General features: G+C 38.0%; 1 protein-coding gene across 2 annotated transcripts in view; it reads right to left on the minus strand.

The window, feature by feature from the left end:
• Positions 1-3,579: 3,579 nt before the first annotated feature.
• Positions 3,580-23,103, minus strand: part of DDX25 (DEAD-box helicase 25) — a 41,200-nt gene continuing 21,676 nt past the window's right edge. For both annotated transcript variants that reach the window (XM_074216386.1, XM_074216385.1), the window contains 4 exons: positions 18,627-18,864; positions 9,780-9,942; positions 9,069-9,257; positions 3,580-3,791 (listed from right to left, as the gene is read on the minus strand). In XM_074216386.1, coding sequence (XP_074072487.1) covers positions 3,730-3,791; positions 9,069-9,257; positions 9,780-9,942; positions 18,627-18,864 — 652 coding nt within the window. In that variant the 3' untranslated portion in view covers positions 3,580-3,729. The remainder of the gene's footprint in view (positions 3,792-9,068; positions 9,258-9,779; positions 9,943-18,626; positions 18,865-23,103) is intronic.

The following is a 23,103-nucleotide window of genomic DNA, read 5'->3' on the forward strand; positions in this document are numbered from 1 at the left end:
TACACACAGAGACAAGCATGGTTTTGCTGCTTCCCAGGTGGCCAGACAAAGGGACATAAGGAGAAGGGCAAAGGGGAAGTAGGAAGAATGTCCACTGTTTGCAGACCCTGTGAGAACTGTCACTAAACAGAAGTTACTAGAGGGGCTTGGGAGAGTAACTAAAGACAGCCAGTAGCAGATTTTTCTGAGATCTAAACTAGGGGACAGGGGGAAGGGAAAACTAAACAAAATGGGTCCAATTTTATTCATGACATCCTAAGACTGATGTAAGTCTAATAAAAAGAAAATTCCTAATCAACTCTTGTCTAAGCAGAGAATGATACTTAATGTATGAGAAAACACCTGAAGGCTAATTTCAGGATAAGAACTGTTTTACAATAAAATTTTAACAATTTAACAATTATCTATCAGTGCTTTGAAGAATTTTTTCTTATGACTATTGATTGTATATCTACTCTTGAAAACTTCCTATTTATATCCTTGTGACCACTTATCGATTAGGGATGGCTTTTATTCTTTCAAACATGAACCAATTCCTTTATATATCTTGGAAATGAGACCTTTATTACAAAAATTTTCAACAAAGATTGGGATGTTTTTCACCAATGGCCAATGTGGAAATTTACTTATGCACATTTTTTAAAAGGAGAAAAGGTAATAAATGCTTGTTTATTGAAAGAATAATTAACAATTAAAGTTGCTCATGGGACTGATGATCAACCTTAATGGACTTGTTCATTTCATCAATGCAACAATCAGGAACAATTTTGGAGTATCTGCAATGGAGAATACTATCTGTATCCAGAGAAAGAATTGTGGAGTTTAAACAAGACCAAAGACTATTACCTTTAATTTTTTTAAAAAAGTTATCTTATTATGTAATTTTGTTATCTCTAATATTTTATTTTTCCTTAAGGATATGATTTTTCTCTCAACCATTCAATTTTGATCAATGTATAGCTTGGAAACAATGTAAAGACTATCAGACTGCCTTGTGGGGGGGGAAGTGAGATTGGGAGAAAAATTCTAAAATTCAATCCTCCCCCCAACAATTAAAGTTGCATTACAGTAGAACTGACTATGCTGTGAGGCAGTGAACTGCTAATATTTTCTGTCAGATACTATATGACTATTTGGTTGGGGATGCAAAGGAAATTCCTACATTAGGAAGGTCAGAATGGATAATCTCTAAATTATCTTTTAATTCTTAGATCCTATCATACATTGACTTCTTGTTTGTGCTTGGGCGTTCAGAAATTACAAAAGGGAAACAGCAGGAGAAATGTCTAGGAAGAAAGCAAAGGCAAATAGAGGGGCTGTCCCTATATCTCAATTCCCGCCTTCCCAGTTTACATTGTGTCTCAAGACAGAAGTGATATTTATCACTTACTGTGTAAATGAAACAGGTTTTGAGTTCCCCAAAGGGCCTCATTCCTGAACAAAAACAAACGTCTCCAACTGATGATTTGTGATGATTGGTGGATTGAATAAGTCATGCAAATATCTCCATTTTACTAATGAGGAAACTGAGGTTTAGAGAGAGGTTAAGTGATATAACCTTTAGTGGATGCTGAAAAAAAGGCAAGACTTAAGCCTGTCTAGGACTCTATGCACTATTTGATACTGCCTCTGCTCATAACTACTAGGTGGGGCTAAGAAACAAGTAATTAACTTTTTTTTTCTTTTTTAGATTTTTGCAAGGTAAATGTGGTTAAGTGGCTTGTCCAAAGCCACACAGCTAGGTAATTATTAAGTGTCTGAGGCTGGATTTGAACTCAGGTACTCCTGACTTCAGGGCTGGTGCTCTATCTACTTCACCACCTAGCTGCCCCCAAATAATTAATTTTTCAAAAATAAGTTGTGGGAAAGCTAAACACCCATCACTCCCAACATGTCCATAAAAATCAGATAAGATAAATTCAAAAAATTACAGAAGATGAATTCAAAAAGTTACAAATATTTCAAAATAGAAATAGTTATGTAGGCATACAACAAAAATAAGTCCATTTTGACACAGAATGTCAAGACCTGCTCATTAGGTATAATAACTATCAGGTAAGGGTAAGAATTGACCATACATGGTATCTGTATTGGGAGTGGGTAAGTGGGAGGGACAGGAAACAGAAAAGTTATGTTGCTGCAGTGGGAAGGTGACAAAGCTCTCCCGGGAGCATCAGGTTTCAGCCTGCTTTTTAGAATCTGGTGAGGTTTTGATTTTAAACAGCAAATACATGGAAGAAACAAGTAATCCCTGTGGAGGGCACAGGAAAATACCTGGGATTTCCAAATAACAATCTAAGCCCTAACATCCAAGTCCTTAGACAATGGTTCTCTAATATGAGAGAGATTTCTTTCCTCCCAGCCTCAATTTAATAGTTGTGGGACTTATGCCAACTCCTTTACCCCTGGATGAGCATCACTTATAAAATGTCTAATGGAATTAACTTCTCACACAGTTGGGTGGATCAAACTAGATCATATTTGGGACAGTGCTTTGTAAACTGTAAAATGAGAGATATTATTACATTTTCACTAAAACTTGAAGGCCACTGAGAAGCAGCCGCTGGTTGTTTAATCCATCAGGAGACTCATGATCTCATCAATGGGAGGGACTTCCTTTCTCAATACATATTGTGACCCATCCCTTGTACTTTAGGATTTGTGCTCATGTTCTCCCATAAGAGGATCTGCCCCATGTGCTGGAGGTCTTTTAACATTTGATAGGTATCAGGAGAGAACCTGGCTTGTCACTGCTGTTATCCTTTGCTCTAATGACCTGACTGGCCCACCTTCTTTTCCAATCAAATAACTGGTACAAAATAGAAAACAATGTTTTGATGTCTCCTCTCACATTGGGAAAGCACAGGAAGTTGCTAAAATTCATATCCATGCACACAAAGCATTGATAATAATTCAATGGAAATGCAGAGGTCTCATGAAATGGTGGAAAGGACACTGGAATCAACACCAGAACATGTTGGTGTGAATCCTGCCTCAGATGCTTAATAGTGTGGCCATAGGCAAGACACTTATTTATCCTCTCAGCACCTAAGTTTATTAAAAGAGGGAACAGAGTACTTAAATTTGAATTGTACTCACAGGTCTGCTGAAAGCAACTCTGCACATCTTCAAGTACTCTATAAATATAAATTATTTTTGCTGATTAAAATTAATAAGTACCCCCAAAGCAGAGGGGGGATGCTCAAGGGGGTTGGAGGGAAAGGGGAAGAGGGTAGAAGAAATCACATAAAAGATAAAACTCTCAGATTAGGTATACAAGTCATTTCATTTTGACTCCAAAGTTCATGTTTCTGTCTTCACAAGGATAAAAGAACTAGTAAGACTTGACAGCCATCTACTGGCAAAATTCAAAGGCTCCAATATCATAATTTTTGTGTAAAGGATTTCTATATTTAGATTCATCAGTGTACTCTGAAATACGTGGAAACCCCCACACAAATATACTGACCAGGAAAAAGATGAAAGACAAATACAGATCAGAAACTGCTTTCAGACCTTGGGCCAATGCTGTTCAAAAAGCAACATTTTAAATGATGTGAAGAAGAATTAAGACTAAAATTTAAGACTATCAGGAACTTTATTTTCCTATATGACAAACAACAGGTTTCCTTCTGAAAAAAGTCCCAACCATCAAATTATAATTGTAGCTTTCTTGGAAGCTGTTTACACACACAGGAGTGTTTTATAAACTCCTTCAAAGTCTTCACTTTAATAGTCAATCTTTTCAATTTCATCCATGTCATCTGGGTCCAGCTGTTTAATTTTGCTGTCTGAAAAAAAATGTGAAAAGACACAGCAGGCAAGTTAACACCATTGTCTGTAGGCAGAAAAATCAATGAATTCCAATCAACCATTTCTGAATGAGAAAGGGATAACACTTCTAACCAAGAGGATACACTTACAGTAACTTCTTTTTCAGAAACTTTGCAATGGCAACTAGAATAACAGGAGAGGCATGAGCTGATAAGGTGGCCCTGATTCTGATAGGCTATACTCATGCAGAAAGACTCATCCAGCAAGTCTTAATAGCAAGCTGGAGCCAGAAATGGACTAGTAGCCTAAGGTCCAGACTAGGTAAATAAAATTTTAGAGGTTCATCACTAGGATGCAGTGATAGGAAGAGAGTGCCATTGCTGACATAATTAGAGATTCCTGCTGTGATGGAGATATGTGATCCAAGAAGTCAGGGAGAGAGGAGAGAATCATGGCACAAAAGAAGATTAAAGGCTAAAATAAGGTAAAGCATAACTCAAACCCTCCAAAATATGTATCTTAGAGTCTTGGGGGGTGAGGTGAGAGGGCAGGGATTAGATTAAAATCAGCAAAAATAGAGGGAGGGAAATGAGTAAGAAGTGGTCATGTTGGCATGTGCTAAAGGACATGGTGATTCAAGAAGAAGCAACAGAGTCCCATACATTCCCTGGACTAGGCCCCCAACAAGGATTCTTTCACAGCTGTAAAGGACCTTTTGAGATTGGGAGCATGACCACCCCTGGGTCACCTTAGAAGGACCTCATCAGTTTCTCACTTCACTGTGTAGTCTAAAAATTGTTTCTTGGCATACTTATTTTTTATTTTTGCCACCCATAGAAAAGCAAATGAAATTTGCAAAGAACTGAGGCTATTTTTAATTTTCATTGATTCTGAGGTTAACATGGTCAAGAAACAGGAGACATGAGATCTATTTTCTATGAAAATTGCTCCCTACAGGCTGAGGGTAAGTGTCCCTCATGTAGAATATGTGTACACATGGATTTCTCTAGAAAAAGTTCACAGGACTGATCCAACCTTTCTGGGGAGCAATTTGGAATTATGCCCAAAGAGAAATAAAAGTGTGCAAACCCTTTGATCCAGCAATACCACTACTGGGACTATACCCTGAAGAGATCATGAAAAAGGGTAAAAACATCACTTGAACAAAAATATTCAAAGCAGCCCATGTTTGTGGTGACAAAGAATTGGAAATTGAGGAGATGTCTATCAACTGGGGAATGGCTGAACAAATTGTGGTATATATATATAGGTGATGAAACACTATTGTTCTATTGGAAACCAGGAGGGATGGGATTTCAGAGAAGCCTGGAAAGACTTGCATGAACTGATGCTGAGCGAGATGAGCAGAACCAGAAGAACACTGTACACCCTAACAGCAACATGGGGGTGATGATCAACCTTGATGGATTTGCTCACTCCATCAATGCAATAATTAGGGACACTTTTAGGGTATCTGTGATGCAGAATATCATCCGCATCCAGAGAAAGAACTGTGGAGTTTAAATGAAGACCAAAGATCTTCAATTTTTTTTTTTAGATTTTTGCAAGGCAGTGGGGTTAAGTGGCTTGCCCAAGGCCACACAGCTAGAAATATCTTCAATTTTTAAAAAGTCACTTTATGTATTACATAATTTGGCCATCTCTAATATTTTCTTTCTTTCTTAAGGATATATTTTTTTCAATACATTCAGTTTCCATCTATGCATATCATGGAAACAAATGTAAAGACTGTCAAATTGCCTTCTGTTGGAGGGAAGTAGGAAGGGGGAAATTCTAAAATTCAAAAACCTTACAAAAAAAAGATATATATATATATATATATATATATATATATAATTGAAAAACAAATAAAATATTTATATATAAAAAAGAAAAGGTTTATAGGGAGTCTGCTCCATTCATCATATGTCTCCAAGGGAGACTGATTCTTATTAGGAAGGGAGCAAGAGACTGGGGCTACAAGGCTGGTCACTCTTCTCTCAAGGGAAACATAAAAGGCTAGAATTATATCTATTTGCCTCCCTGCAAAATGTGTTATTCTTTATTTATTTAATTTTTTTTGCAAGGCCAAGCTAAATAATTATTAAGTTGTCTGAGGCTGATTTTGAACTCAGGTGCTCCTGAATCCAGAGCCGGTGCTCTATCCACTGGGTCATTTAGATGCCCCACAGATATGTTATTCTAAGGGAAATAATTTTTATGTTCAAACTTCTCCTGACCATTATCCCTCAACAGAGATATATCCAAAGATGATCTTCCTACTAATGCCAGATACACAAAGATCCAGTGAATAGCAAATAAAGTCACTTATTCAAAGTGATAGAAAATAAAAATAAAATAGTCCTACAGACGATAATATACCAGACCAAGAATGAATGAGCTCACCCACTGGGAGTGAGATATTGCCATAAATAAAATTCCAGCTCTCATCAAATGGGAAATTCTCCAAAGTCTCTTAGAAATGGGAAAGGCACATGAGTGAGGCTCTAGCTTCTCTATATGTTGATTTCTTTCCCAAGTGTGTCTTTTTCTCTGTCTCTCTCCCTGAAGAGGATTTGGAAATCAAGTATTTCCTCTATCAAAATTAGTGAGGAGTAAATAAGAGATCAGGAGAATGTCTTGAACTCAAAATTATAACTCTTAGGCTAGCCATATTTTTTTTGGGGGGGGGGAATATAGATATAATTCTAGTCCAGTACTCTCTTACTCTGAGTAGAGAAGAGTGATCAGCTTTTTGGCTTCGATTTCTTGCTCCCTGCCTGGCAAGTTGTCCTTGGAGAGGAGTGGGCCAAGGAGATTCTACGGATGCCTATTCACATCTCCCTGAGAATACATGATCCACGTAGACAAACAATCTATATGGAGCAACTACCCCCATCCCAAGGTGATGATCATCAGGGTTATAGAATTAGAACTAGTACATTAAAAAATCAGATTGTCTCATATTAATTTGAGCAATTATTTTATATTCACCAAAATCTCTATCTATAAAAACATATGCATCTATCTGTCTCTATCTATCTATCCTCATTGGCTCTCATGCCCAATTATCTTTCACAAGAATTCACTTTGAAGGTCAGCTAGGTAATGTAGTATATAGAGTATTGACCCTGTTGTCACAAAGACCTAAATTCAAATCTGACCTCAAACACTTACCAGATATGTGATTCTGAGCAAGTCCCTGAATGATGACCCCCATTTTCTCCCTAATAAAATAAATCACTCTATATTTCCTATCAGTCATGGTACCTCTAGGATTTGGTAACTAAGTAAAAACAGTTTTCTGTCCCTGACCAAGTGGATGCTAATCCTGGGAACTTCTGAACTTTGGATAAGTTAACTGAAAGGGTTCATCAAAAACATGTAGTCCACTATTTCAATCGACTATTCCCTTATCTTTCCTAAAAGTTTGATAAAAATCATTGACAATTACATCAATTATGTTCCCCAAATTTCTAAAGTATGCATACTTAACTTCTGACCTATTAATACCACTAAAAGTCCTATGCAACAAAAACTATCAAAGAAAGAAAAAGATGCATATATACAAAAATATTTATAGTAGCTCTTTTTGAAGTGACAAAGAGCTGGAGATACCCAACTGGTGCCAATCAAACATAAATATTATTTTATAAGAAAAGATGAAAGAAGTAATTTTAGAGAAACTTGGGAAGAATGTATAGTCTGATGAAGTGTGAAGTGAGCAGAACCAAAGAAAAATGTAGGCTCTAACCATATTATAAAAACAAACATTTTGAAAGGCTAAAGAATTCTGATCAAGGAGATTTCAATGGAGCATGTTGCCTACTTCCTAACAGTAGTCATGGATTCATGATGCAAAATAAGACATATGTTTTTGGACATGATCAGAGCATAAATCTGTTTTGGTTGATTATGAATTTTTCTTTTCTCTTTTTTTTTTTCAGAATGTTAGGTGAAGTGGCATCAAGAAAAAAATAAATGTTTGATGACTGAAAAATGAATGGCAGAAGTTCAAATCCAGGTCTGTAAAATGAGACTGAGATTGCTTTGTGAATGGATCAACACTTGTCTAGCATGACCCTGAAGGTTTCTCTTAAGAACTTTAGAACTGATTGTACAACATGAGAGACACTGGCACAGGACAGTCCAGCATGGTGTGCCCTCATCAGTAAGGGGGCTGCATTCTATGAGGAAGGCAGAACTGAAATAGCTCAAGGGAAATATGTAAGTTTAGACTACCCAGCCTAGATGTTCACATGGACTAAGGGTGCCCAGCCCGTGGTAGAGCATTCCAAGCCATTTTGGTCTTCTTTGATAACAAAGGTCAAGAACCAACCAACTAGTAATTTCCCCTCAGCCAGTCACTAAGCATTTGTTCAGCACCTATTTTGGCCTAGGTACCATACTAAATACTCTGCAGCTAAATACTGCAGACACAAAGAAAGATAAACAGTTCCTGCCCTTAGGTCAGTTAATATTAGCATGAGTGCACAGCTGCTTCTTCTAAGTAAGGGCAACTTATTCATTTCAAACATGTTGAAAGCAATGCCCATTTTTCCAAAGCGGCCTTCTAAGTCCTAGGGTTTCACTGTGGGGTGAATGAAACTCCGGATTCTCAAAGTCTCTACCAGAAGAAAAGTTATTGAACCAATGTAAGAAGTATCAGAGATACCCAGGGAACTGCTTGTCACCAAAAGTTTGGTCACCAGGTTTTGTTGCAGGTCTGCTAGAACAGGTAAAGAGTACAGAATGGAGGAAGTGACTACATTAATAAGATCATAAATCTTTTGGAAAGTTGAATAATGATGATGCATCTGCAGATGGGCCAGGGCTGTGTACTTCAATCTGTGGAGTATTTTGTTCTTCAGCCTTAAAAACTCTTGAGACATATGCACCAGGCAAGCCAGTAACATCCCTCTATCAAGGGTGTTTGTCAGCAGAGTCTATACATGCCTCCCAATTCCACTTCCATGGTATATAATATTTTTCTTTTGGTGGCAAACTGATCTGAATCTTCACAGTCTTTTGTGAAGTAAGTCTCCTGATTTGCTTTAATTTTGGGTTGCTCAACATATATCATACATAATTTCCCCCTAAACTGGCTTAAAAAAATACTTGGGTCTTGCTAGTAATATTATCTATAGATGTATATACTGTATATATGTGTTCCTTTCAACAGTATAGGTGGTGGATGTTTGGGGAGGGGGATGGGGCAGGAAGGAGGGACGATATATTTGAAACAACACAGCCAATAGAGCTATAGCTCATTTTCTGGAGAATGTATTACTTACTGAAGTGATCCTGAATTTTAAAAACTAAGGGCAACTTATTCACTTCAATCATGTTGAAAGCAATGCCCTTTTTTCCAAAGCGGCCTGTTCGTCCTATTCGATGGAGGTAGGTCTCATAGTCTGGTTCACTAGTTTGGTTTAAAGGAAGGTCAAAATTCACAACAATTGTGACTTGCTTCACATCAATGCCTAGAGAGAGAGAGAGAGAGAGAGAGAGAGAGAGAGAGAGAGGAAAGGGAAAGAGAGATTGACAAATGATTCTATAACTGACAAGTCCCACAATTTCTCCCAGGAGGAACTGCTGATGAGTGACCATTTCTTTGGGGAAGAACAGATTTGCTTTCAAACAAATGAAAGGCCTAGAAATAAGTAACTGCTAAATCTTCTATAAGGTAACGATGTAAGGAGGGGAGGTCCTAGCCACACCTGTAAAATCAATTCTATTACAATATTCCCTTTCAGTGCTGAAGTGAAAAGCATGAAGTCATAAATTTAAACTCTTCTTTCTCAAAGTATGAATCCACCTGAGCTCTCCCTAAGTTCCCAGGGGTTTCAGAGGAATGAATGAGAAGACTAGAGTTAACACAGATTAAGAATTTAAATTTGTTGAGGATAAACCTGGAAAGAATAAATTAACTGCTTATAAGAACCTGAAGCATTCAAAACAGTCAATACCTCTACATCTTAAAAAATAAAAATAAAAACCCACACCTCGAGCACAGACATTGGTGGTTATAAGGACTTTCTCTTTTCCATCACGAAACCTCTGGATGATTGAAGCCCGCTGATCAACTGTCAGCTCTCCACTTAGCAAAGATACTTGGTGGCCATCCTGCATCATTTCCACAGTTAACCACTTTGCATTTCGACGAGTCTGTTTGAAAAATAACCCCCCAAAATACATCCACAAGGTTAAGGCATAGTTGCTGTAAGGAATGGGGGAATGAGAGAGGGGAAGAAAGATCTTTGCATTTCCCATTAACTACTATAAACCCTAAAGTATACCGCACTGATTTGCTTCTTTCTTTTATAGCAGTTTTGAAGGACAAAAGGCAGCACCAACATCACAAGACATTTGTCTTAAGCTTTATAGATGTAAATGTAATTCCAAAAGTTCCACATGTTCCAAAATATTCATAGTAGCTCTTTTTGTAGTGGCAAAGAATTGGAAATTGAAGGGATGCCCATCAATTGGGGAATGGCTGAACAAGTTATGATATATGAATTCTATGAAATACTATTGTTCTAATAAGAAATCATAAATGGTCGGACTCTAGAGAAGCATGGAATGACTCACAGGATCTGATGCTGAGCAAAGGGAGCAGAACCAAGAGAACATTGTACACATTAACATCATTGTGAGTTGATCAACCTTGATGGATGCAGCTGCTCTCAGCAGTCCAGAGATCTAGGACAACCCTAGGAGACCTGCTATGGACAATGCTATCCAGATCCAGAGGAAGAACAAGAAAACCAAAAAAACCCTACAGAATCTAAATACTACATTCACTTTAAAAAAATTTTTTTTCCTATTTCATGATTTTCTTTCTTTTTCCTTAATCTTAATCCCTCATACCGAAAATGACTAATCTGTGAACATGTTAAAAACAAATCTGTATGTACAACATTAACTTGTTTGCTGCCAAGGGAATAGGGAAGGGAAGGGAGGATGGAAGGAAGTTATGTAACTTAAAAATATGTATATACATGTGGATGAATGTTGAAAACTTTCATAAAATGTAATAGAAAAATAATATATTAAAAATGTAATCCTATTTGATATCGCTGATTAGGGACCTGATATTTAAGATACATAGGGAAACTTTACATATATACAAAAATGTGTATATTATATATGAAACATACAAATAGGGAAACATATATTTACATATAATATATATGGATAAGTGGTCAAAGGACATAAATGATTCAAAAAACTGCAAATAATTAATAATCAAATGATTGTGTCAAATCACTAGTAATTTGTCTGTCTATCTATCTATCTCTAAAAAATCCCTTTGAAATTCAACTTCACATCCAGAAAACTGGCAAAGAGGACATAATGGATCAGTCAGTTGTTGGAGGTATGGACTTTTGGTGTAGCCATGAATTGGTTCAACTTCTTTGGAAAATAATTTGGAATTATACTAAGAATCTGACAAAAAAAGGTCATATCTTTCAAATCAGATTTGATCCCAGTATAGAGGAGGTCAAAGATAGAAAGAACAATCCATGTACATCAAAATATTGATAGTGGCACTTTTTGTAGTTGAAAAGAACTGGAAACAAAAAAAAGTAAGTGTCCATTGATTGGGGGATGGTTAAACAAATGATGGTTCATATAGATGATGAAATATTAATGTGCTATCAGAAATGATAGATATGAAGGATTTTGGAAGGCATAGGAAAATTTATATGAACTGAAACAGAATCATATCAGTAGAATCTACAAAACAACATAAACAGTGACATGGAATTGTAAAGTAAAAATAAAACAAAACTGAGCATTGTATATTTATAATGACCAACCTTAACTCAGAAGAATTGAGAAAATGTACTATTTCTCTTTCTTCTTTGCAGAGGTGGGAGACTGTGGATATAGAATGCTGCAAACACTATTAGTTTTAATTGATGTAATGTTTAGGTGAATGTTTTGGTGAACAGAGCCGTCCTCTTGTACTTTTCCCCTTTTCCTTACATTGTGGAGAGGGTGATGGATAGAGAAGGGACATCTTTGGAAATGCAAGAGATATCATTACATTTTTTTTAAAAGTTCTCTCATTCGTGTCTTATTACAACTCTGTGGGGTTGGCAGGATGAGTATAATTTATCATCTTCATTTTGACACCTGGACAAATTGCTAATAAATACAGGTTAAATCACTTGTCTAAAGCTGGTACTAATAATCAGAAGGTTAATAAAACTTCTCACTTCAATACTCCAAAGGAATCGAATTTTGTAGGCTTTCATGGATACTTCATTTATTTCATTCAGTAGAAGTTACTTTCTGCAGTTCAGTTGCAGTACCTTGTTTCAGAATCTGAGGTAAGTAACTCTGGTAAAGGGTCTCCTACCCTCCATGATAACTGCTTTTGTCTTTATCAGCAGCCCCCAAGGCGGAGAAGCAAAGGGGCTTGTCACAACACAGGGCTCAGGAAGGAGCCAGAGCAGTGAAGAGGAGGAGCAAAGGGATTTTTTTCCTAAGAGTACTGTATACACAGTATGCTCTGTGGAGAGCCAAGGTGAAAGTGCCCCAGGGAAGGAGCAAACTGGTACTCTTAACAGTTTTTCTTTACAATTACTAATACCCACTCCCCTTTCCATCATTCAGAAACTAGGAAGATACCCTTTAGCTCTTTTGTTTCTGGCCCCTCCTGCTGGTTCTAACACACAGGCAGATTCAAACCTTTTCCCCAAGCTTGGATTTTATATATATATATATACATATATGTATGTATATATTTATAAAACATTTTAATGTATATATTTTATTTCCCCCTATTACATGTTAAAACAATTTTTAAAACTTTTTTTAAGTTTTAAATTCCAAATTCTATATTTCCCTCCCTCACTCCTCTCTGCCCTCACTGGGATGGCAAGCAATCAGATACAGGCTATACATGTGCATCATGTAAAACATTTCCATATTAGTAATTATATACAAAAAGATGAATAAGAAAATGAAAATCACATGCTTCATTCTACTTTCAGACAATGTTAGTTCTTTCTTTGGAGGTGGCTCAGATGTGTCATCATTAATCCTTTGGGGTTATCTTGAATTATATTGCTGAGAAAAGCTAAGTCATCCAAGATACTTCATTGTACAATATTGCTGTTATTGTACAACATCCTCCTGGTTCTGCTCAGTTCACTTTGTAAGTCTTTCCAGGTTTTTCTGAAATCATCCTAGTCATTTTTTATATTACAATAATATTCCATCCTAAGTGATGGGCCATGCTTTCAAATTCCAATTCTTAGTCAAGGCAAAAAGAGCTCAAGTTTGGATTGTTTTGAAAAAGCCTAAACAGTGTCAGTGCTGTTAAAGGATCATGGGATAACAAAGGGGTCCAGATAGGGAAATTTTATCATCTATATTCCATATCAGGAAAGAAAAAACTTCCAAAGTGAATTAGAAACAGATGAGGCAATTAATTGTGCAATTAAAAAAGGTCCATTTCCTCTTCCCCTTTATCTTCAAATCCCAAATAGCTCTGAAAATTTGGGCTATGATGAAGGAATGTATACATGGCTTGCTTATAACTTCTATAGAAACCTGCTGTCACTACTGACAATGTCACTTTCTTCAGGTCTGGAAAGATTTAAAGCTACTCTTCCTTTCAGAGGCTGGAAATTGTTCATCATGCAGCCCTTCTCATTGTCCTCCAAAGTGAAGAGGAAGTGCTAGAATTCTCCCAACTTGTGACAGGCATCTTGAGTACTAGTGGTGAGGTCAGGGACCCTGGGAAGATGTACTTTGAATAAGAGCATGTATAGTGCATCTATCAGTATGTTCATGCTGGCATGTTTTGTCTCTCGTCTCCAAGGGGATGTTGACCAAAGTCAGGTCATCTAGGGCCATGGCTCCTTCTGAGAAGATCTTATACTTTTGCCCATTTCCAAAGACCAAATGAAACTCACTGGAGAAGGACTTACCATCCACTGTCTTCCAGATAAACCCAAGTTGTGTTTTTCCCGTAGTGATAAGTGGAATTGCTTCAGCTAGTAAGGTCCATACTGAGGACCATCATTCACCACCATCATTATTTATATCACTGAATCTCTAAATTTTCTCTATCATGACAAAATATATGCTGTTGGTGATGCTTGGTAACATGCAGGTCCTATTATTCTATAGAACTTCAAGGTTGGGTCATACATAGAGAACCCAATTGGAGACCATGTTGATGGGAGACTGGTGGTCTTCCTGGGTAATGGGGTATAACTTGTGCCCCAGCTGTGATGGCCAGTCATACCACTGCCACCAACAGTCTTAGTTGCTATGCACCTGTCTTGGCTACAATGCTGGCTCTGGAAACTTGTTGAGTCACTCAGTCCTATATTAAAACCTCCAGAGGCTTGACTGCAGGAAGAGAACCTAACATTTCCAATAGTTGCTGTGGCTTCCCCAAAGATCATCCCTCAGAGGTCAAACTTGAGCTCAATGAGGGTAAGAATTCTGTGGTTTTTACCTCTTTATCTCTAGTGCCTAGCTCTGAGCCCTTCACACAGCAGGCATGTAATAAAGGTTGAACTGTGGAGAAGAATGAACCTCTAGATTCTCAATCTAGAAACCAGGCTTGAATTCAAGGCCCTTCCAGCCTGGAGGATCTTCTCAAGCTGGCCCTCCTTTGGTAAAGTTTTCAAGAAGCCAAGTTCACCTCCATATAGTAGGACTCCAATGAAGAAAAATATAATTATTGCTTATACTTATTTATAAAAAAAAAAATTTGGAACTTGGTATGCTTATGCTAGGTTGTCAGAGCTGGAGGAGATTTTAGAGGCAATCTGTTTCATTTTACAGATGAGGCCACTAAAGCCTGGAGAAGCCAAGTACCTGCCTGATCTTCTGACTCTAGCCCAGTGTTTCCTACCACACCTCAAGGACTCATTTTTTTTAGTTTTTTTTTTTTTGCAAGGCAATGGGATTAAGTGGCTTGCCCAAGGCCACACTGCTAGGTAATTATTAAGTGTCTGAGACCAGATTTGAACCCAGGTACTCCTGACTCCAGGGCCAGTGCTTTATCCACTGCACCACCTAGCCGCCCCTACTGCGCCACCTAGCCGCCCCTGGACTCCTCATTTTCAAAGCATTTCAACAATCCTGAAAAATATAGAATAAGGGGCAGAATGAAGAAACTGAGACTTAGAGAGATGAAGCATGACTTGCCCACAGGCAGAGGGAATAAGTATTTAATAATCAGTCATGTGCCAGATGAAGTCCTCTCATCTGGTCCTCACTGCAAACATCTTTAGGGCTAAGGTCCTGCATGATCTCCTTCCTTGTCCTCTGTCCTGGGGGGTTGGGGAGATGAACTGACTGGAAGAGCTGCTTTTATTTTAGGACTTGAAATCTTCTACAGAACTCCTTTCTGGATTGGCATCACAGAGCATGTGGTCCAGAGAGAATATTTTTGGAGCACTTCAAACTATTTTTCCTTTAAGGTTCCTCAAGGGCTTCCAGTTGGGAAATTTATGCTGAAGTCCTGGGTTTTGCTGCTTATGAGGCAGAGACCATCCCTCATTCTATGCTTCTTTGTTATACAGTTGTTAGCTCTATAAACCAGCATTTAATCCTTGCCTGTATGTGATTTTATACTCAGAACTTGCCTGAATAATTTCTTTATAAAAGAATCTTCTGGAATTATGATGGAAAACAGAGGTAAAGAGGATACTAAGCTTGTGAAATTCTCTTCCCTGAAAATCTAAGAAATATATTCACATGGGAACTGGATACAACAAAATCTTCTGTCCTTTAAAGTTCTGTTTCACCAGGAGGGATGGGAATTCAGGGAAGCCTGCAGGGATTTGCATGAACTGATGCTGAGTGAGATGAGCAGAACCAGAAAAATTCTGTATACCCTAACAGCATCATGGGGGTGATGTTCAACCTTGATGGACTGGCTCATTCCATCAGTGCAATAATCAGGGACAATTTGGGGCTGTCTGCAATGGAGAATACCATCTGCATCCAGAGAAACAACTGTCGAGTTTGAACAAAAACCAAGGACTATTACCTTTAATTTAGGGGAAAAAAAAACCCTGATATCTTATTGTCTGATCTTGCTATCTCTTATGTTTTCTGTTTCTTCCTTAAGGATATGATTTCTCTCTCATCACACTCAATGTGGATCAATGTATAACATGGAAACAATGTAAAGACTGACAAACTGCCTTCTGTAGGGGGTGGGGGGAGGGAAGTTAGATCAGGGGGAAAACTGTAAAACTCAAAATAAATAAAATCTTTATAAAAAAAATAAAGTTCTGTTTTAGTATAAAGTACCACATCCTACACCTGAAATCTTGCTGCCTGGCCTTGGGATTATGGCTAGTAAAATAGTAGAGCTAAGCTCATATCTGGAATTTGCTTCTAGCACCAAGTCAGGTAGTCTTTTAAATCACCTTCATTAGTTTCCACCAGTCAAGAGCAGCCTCTACCCTCAGGTTTCCTAGAATACTCTGATGTACTTTTCATCTATTATCAATGTCAATTTTTTTATTCCCTTAACAGACTGGAAATTGCCTAAAAGCAAGTTTGCAAAGCACTTATCATACATTGTCATTTATCAGTAGACACTGAATGTTTTCTAGGTTGAATTGTTAAATTTTAAGATGGAAGAGAAATTGAGAACTTTTAAAAGCCATCCATACTTTTTTTTTTTTCAACTGACAAAAGATTTTTCTATTAGCCTCATTTGAAGGCAGCTCTAGTGTAATGGAAAGATCATTGGATCTTGAATCATGAACCCTGGCTTTGAGTATGGCCTGTATCATTTATTGACTGTATGAATTTGTGTTGAGAGCTTCACTGGGCCTCAGTTTCCTTATCTTTAAAATGGAAGAGAGAATACCTGTCCACTTTATAGTATCAAATGGGATATTGTACATAAAAAGTAAAATGCTTTTTGCACTGGTTTGTGGATTTTAATTGTTTCCATATAGGATTCTATGAAATATGAAGGCCAAATACTGTTTCCCAGAGGTCCTTGTTAAAATTCACATATATAACAGAGGAACTGGAGGGAGAGTCCTGAGGAACAACTGTAGCTTTCTCCCATTAGCACACAAGATCATTACACAAATAATCAAATCAGCTACTTATCATTTTGGGAGACTTGAAAAGCATGGCTTTGTGATATCATTTGTTTGTTGTTTGAACTTCATTCTTGAAGAAAGCCATGACATTAGGGAAATGATGTCATGACAAACATGTAAATTGTATTTGAGTGAGGGGGTTAAGTCACCAGCCTTACTTTTCCTCTAGAGCTATCTGGGTCTAGTGGCTAGATATGAATCAGGACAACTGGGCTCAGTAATAGAAGGCAGGTAGGAAACAGTAGTAGCAATCCTGGGGAGTGGGGAGATTGCCAGATGGGGGTAACAATTCAAAGATAAATACCTTGAGGGCAAGGATTGTCCCTTTTGTTTTATTATCAATGCTTGGCATTGATAGTGTTTGGCATGGAGCCTTAAGGAAAGTGCCTGTTCCACAAATGCTTATTGAACTGAACTGAATACCTATAGAGAAGAGACCCAGGAGGGAAGTCGGGGGTGGGGGGGTGGGGGGATGGAATACAGAATGTATGTGAGAAAACTAAGTAAACTATGCTTGCTTCTAAGGCTGGCAATTCATTGTTGTTTTCCATCCTGTCTACTGCTATACTGTTTATGATCTACTACTGATCCTAGAGTATCTCTTTAAATTAGCAATCTAGTAATCCTGTCAAAGAAAGGAAAGGATTAGTCTGGCATTATTGTAATTCATCAAGCATTAATAACTTCTCCCTGGAAGGGTGCAGGCTCAGCACTGAGGATAAACAGGCAAATGAAAACCAAACAAAAGTTTACATACGTTACAGTTTGGGAACCACATTTTAGGAAGGATATTGAGGAGGGAGAAAGGGTACTAAGGAAGGTGATTAAGAACATGAAAGGGTTAATAGGGTGCACCACTCCAGGATCAACTGAATTAACTGGGGAGATTTAAGTCTTCCAGAAAAGAGTTGAAGCTGCATCTCTCTTCAAGTATAGGCAGGACTGTTATCTACAAGAGGGACTTGACCTGGCAGCAATGGGTAGAAGTTGCTGAGAGGCAATATTTAGGGTTGTTATTAAGAAAAACTTCCTAACCATCAGAGCACTTCAAACACTGAAGGAGAGATTTTGGGTTTTATGTCACTTGGGATCTTTATGTAAAGACTGGCTGACCACTTATTGGGGAAGATACAGGTCTGTTTAGAAACTGTGAGGTGCCTTCCAATTCTGACTTTCTGTAATGTTGCAAGGTGAGATGAGGCAACACACAAGTACAAACTCACTCCCATTCAGGGAGGTGAAGTCACAGACACTTGTATTATACCACACAGCCTCTCCTACCAGAGATCCAGCTTTGACTTTCCCATCCAAACCTTCTACTCTGGTTTGGTTCCATATCAGTTCACTATTCAAAAGTTTCTAGGATATCCTGCTGCCATCCTTCTTTTCTACACATCCAGAACCTAGTCAGGACCTTGAGACATTGGACTAGCTAATAAGTGACTGAAATAAAAATAAAATATCTAGTATCTCTTTTAATTTCACCAGGCACTGTATACAGCAAAAAGAGGCCTGTGCTGATGAGGTCAGCCTATTTTTTTTTTTCCTGTGAAGAAGGAAGCACTTACTAGTTGGAAAGGCGAGATGACAAGTGCCCAGTTCTGACTTTCCTTCAGTTCTGGGAAGATTGCCTGTTTGAGCCAGGTGTATCCCTGGCTACTGAGGACCTGCTCCATACAAGGCTCAACATTGGGGAAAGAGGGAACGAGGGAAATATCAGAGAGGCTTCCATCTAACCAGAGTTACCTGGCAAAAGATGATGGCCTGACCAATGGTGATGCCTCCATAGATGTTGCAGAGGGCTTGGTATTTGTCTTTCCTATTGTCACACAGAACATAATACTGTCTGATGTTGTTCAGAGTCAGCTCTTCTTTGCGTAGCTTGATCACATTAGGATCAGGAATGATTCGCTCAGCAAACTGCCACACAGAATCCTCAAAAGTTGCTGAGAAGAGCAGCATTTGGCATTCGGGCTGTAAAGCTCTGTAAGAGAAGAGGCCAGTTACCTGGGGGTTGTCTTTCTCACCTTTCCAAAGCAGCCTGGAGGAGGCTGAATCCTACCCTCACCCTCTGTTCAACAAGTGCTCTCCCCATCATTTGCTTTAGGAGAGGCAGGCACCCCTATATGAACAGCCAAGGACAAAACTGCCAAAAATGTCCCACAAAATGCACAGACCCCAACCAACCAGCAAATTCAATGAGAGAAACAAGAGGTCTCACCAACATTGTGTAAAAGGCTCAGATTTCCTTATCATAAGGACCCATTAAACTCATTTTTGATTAAAGCCAAAGATTCTGGAAAAATGACGGAATAAGGCAGGAAATTATTTGCCTCTCCCAAATTTCCCCATAAATAATTTAAAATACCTCAGTGAACCTTAGAGTAGCTGAAATAATTAAAAGTGAAAGTAAAGAAGTGGTTCAGATTAAGACAACTCTGGAGGACATTGGGAAAAGCTTGATTCCCCCGATCTCCTTTCAGGAACTTTCAACCTAACTCATAGACAATGTGGAGGATAGTTGGCTAATCAGGGTAAGACTGCAGGAGAATCAGGGTCTATGGAGGTCCTGCCTGGACCTTGCCCCAGGCTGTGATTGGGGGTGAGGAGGAGTGAGTACATACTGGTTGAGAAGTTGCAGAGGGCAGGGGGCTTGCTGGTTACTATGGAGAGTAGGGTGGTGGGCTCATCCTGATGGCTATGGTTCCTCATGGGAGGGAACTAAAACCATGTTTTGGTTCCAGGGTAGAGGGATAAGTTGAGCCTTAGTCTCTAGAAAGAATTCAGAGAGTAAGAAGGTTTTTGTGTGACAGGGTTGATGGGGCCCTGGCCATGGCTCAAGGGCAGAGGGACTAGGCCTAGATTCTAACATAAAAGTTAATAGTCAAGAAATAAGCCACTAAAAATGAGTAAGTAAAAGCAAAAGAATCTGACCATAAAGAGCTACTATGGTGATAGAGAAGATGTAGGTACAAACTCAAAAGAAGATAGTGAAATCAAAACTGCCACTTAAACTCAAAGTAAAATGTAAAAGAGTCACAAACCCCAAAAAACTTCTTAGAAAAATTTTAAAAGGACTTAAAAAATAAAATAGGAAAAATTAGGGGAAAAAAGAGCAATATAAAAAAATCAAGAAAATTATAAGAAGAAAGTCAACCAATGGGAAAAAAAATACAAAAACTTATGGAAGAAAATAATGCCTTAAAACTTAGAATTGGGCAAGGGGAAGCTAATGACCTCATAAGATACCAAGAAATAAAAGAAACAAAAAGAAACAAAAATGCCCTAGAAGACAGATTAAGGAAATATAAGAATTGCTGAACTACCTGAAAGTTATTAAGATTTAAAAAAAAGGATCTAGAAACTATATTTCAAGGAAATATTAAGGAAATTTGCCCTAAAGCTTTAGGACTAGAAAGTAAAACAGAAATTGTAAAGTCCACTAATCTCCACTTGAAAGATCCTAAAATTCACAGGAACATTATAGCTAAATTCTGAAGAAGATACTATAAGTAACAAGAAAGAAACAATTTAAATATTGTAGAGCTATAGTCACGTTAATACAAGATTCAGTAGTTTATATGTTAGAAGACTGGAGGGCATGGAACATGATATTCTGAAGAGCAAAGGAGCTGGATTTAAAATGAAGAAAAATTTACCCAACAAAGCTGAATGCAATCCTGCAGAGCAAAAATGGATATTTAATGAATTAAAGGACTTCCAGGTATTTATGAAGAGAAGATCAGAACTGAATGGAAACTCTTGACTGACAAGAATCAGGAGAAACATAAGAATGAAAACCATGAAAGACCAATTGTAAGGGATCTAATAAGGTCAAAGAAGGTTTACTTCTTATATGGGAAAACTTATCTGTAACTCTTATAAATGTTATAATTACTAGTATAGTTTGAAAAGGCATACAAAAATGGCTTGGAGTTGAGTTGAATATGATGGGATGGTCCTAAAAATAAAATTGGGTAAGGAGAGGTAAAATTAAGTAATTATTTCAAACAAAGAAGGCATGAATGGAAGAACAGTTACAGTGGAAGGAAGAGGAGGTAGAGGGCTGTAATGATTTTCATCAGAACTGGGTTAAAAAGGGATCATATACATCCAGAAGGGTATAAAAGTCTCCTTATTTACAAAGAAATAGGAAGATGAGAGGAAAGGATAAGTAAAGGAGGGAATCATGGAAGAGCTTTCAGATCAAGAAATAGGAGAGTAAGGGGAGATAAGGGAGGAACTCTTATAAGGTGGATAGATTAAGGAATAGGAAGGCAAGGAGAGAGGATAAGGGAGAGATCCTTAGAAGTAAGGATTGGGGAGGCAATGGTCAGAAATATATTAGACATCTGAGGAGGGTTAATGTAAAAAAGCCAGGGAGAGAAGGATAAAAGTGAGAAAAAATGGGAAGGAGGGAAATATACAACTAGTAATTATGACTTTGAATGTTCCAGAAATTTATAGCATAAAAGATTAAAAAGTCTGAATTTGATATGTCATTTATAAGAAACATTTCAAAATGTGATACACAAGGAGTAAAAATAAAATACTAGAGTAGAATTTATTATACTTCAGTTGATGCAAAAAATGAGATCAGGAGCATGATCTCAGACAAAGTTAAAGATAAAACAGATTTAATTAAAAAAGATAAATGGGGGAGAGAGGCAGATGGTGAGGAAAAGCAGGGACTCCCCTGAGTTCTCCCCCAAACCAATCCAAATGCCTTTAAATAATTATTCTAAACAAATTCTAAACAAAATTGTGGCAGAACCCACAAAAAGACCAAGTGAAACAATTTTCCAAGACAACTTGGAAGATTGGTAGGAAGGATCTGTTGCACCAAAGTCAGAGAGGAACACAGTACTGCCAACCCGTATCGGAGCAAACTGTCCCAGCAATCGAGGAGCACAAAGGAAAGCAACTGGGTTAGTGGCAGCGGTGATGGTTTCCAGACCTCTTAGCTCAGAGATTGCCAAAGACAATTCAGAAGGTCAGCAAGAAAAGTCTGCTGCACCAGGGTGAGAGTGGAGCACAATACAGTGCAGGCCTCAGTGCAGACCTAGCCCAAGCAGACCAGGAGCAGACCTTGGAAGCCACTTTCATCAGCAAAGGCAGCTACTTCCAGAGCTCCTGGGCCACAGATGGTAAGAGGTCAGAAAGAAATACAAGGGTCTCTTTATTATCACTGAGGCAGGATTTTGTTACTTTGCCCATCCTCTGCTCTGGTAGCAGTCCTGAGTCACAGACCCAGGAGGAAGCAGAGCAAGAGTACAACATAGTTTGTAGCTGCAGGGTATCGGGAGACTGTCCTCCCAGTTCCAGGGCAAAAAAGGAGTGCTTGTGGTGATACATAGACCAGAGCTGAGGCCAGAAGAGTAGTCAAAACTTCGACTTAGATCACACTACCTTGGAAGAATTGACAACTTGCAGATCCCTAGAAATATCTCTGCAAACAGTTAAAATAAAAACCCAAAGGCTTGGAAAAGTGCATCTGCCACCCTTGAAAGCAGAGTCCTTCCTTAACAAAGAGTTAAAATCAAGTCAGAGGCTGGGGGAAATGAGCTATCAACTGAAGGAAAAAAAATCTGACTATAGACAGCTACTATGTTGATAAGGAAGACCAAAATACACACTCAGAAGAAGATAACAAAGTCAAAGCTTCTACATCCAAAGACTCCAAGAAAAATATGAATTGGTCTCAGGCCATGGAAGAATTCAAAAAGGATTTTGAGAATCAAGTAAGGGAGGTAGAGGAAAAATTGAGAAGAGAAATGACAGGGATGCAGGAAAATTATGTAAACCAAGTCCAGCTTAGTGAAGGAGACACAATACTGAAAAAATTAACATCTCAAAAATCAGAGTGGGCAAAATGCAAAAAGAGGTCCAGAAAGTCAATAAGGAGAAGAATGCCTTAAAAAGCAGAACTGGTCAAATGAAAAAGGAAATACAAAAACTTGCTAAAGAAAATAATTCCTTAAAATGTGGAATGGAGCTAAGAGAAGCCTGATGACTTTGTTAAAAATTAAGAAACAAGAAAACAAAACCCAAAGAATGAAAAACTAGAAGAAAATGTGAAATATCTCATTGGAAAAACAACTGACCTGAAAACTAGTTCCAGGAAATATCATTTAAAAATTACTGGATTACCTGAAACCCATGAGACTAACTAACCTAATCTTAAAGAATGAGTGGGTTAAAGAATAAGTCATAGAAACAATAA

The sequence above is a fragment of the Macrotis lagotis genome, chromosome 1, assembly GCF_037893015.1.
Source record: "Macrotis lagotis isolate mMagLag1 chromosome 1, bilby.v1.9.chrom.fasta, whole genome shotgun sequence".
Lineage (NCBI taxonomy): Eukaryota > Metazoa > Chordata > Mammalia > Peramelemorphia > Peramelidae > Macrotis > Macrotis lagotis.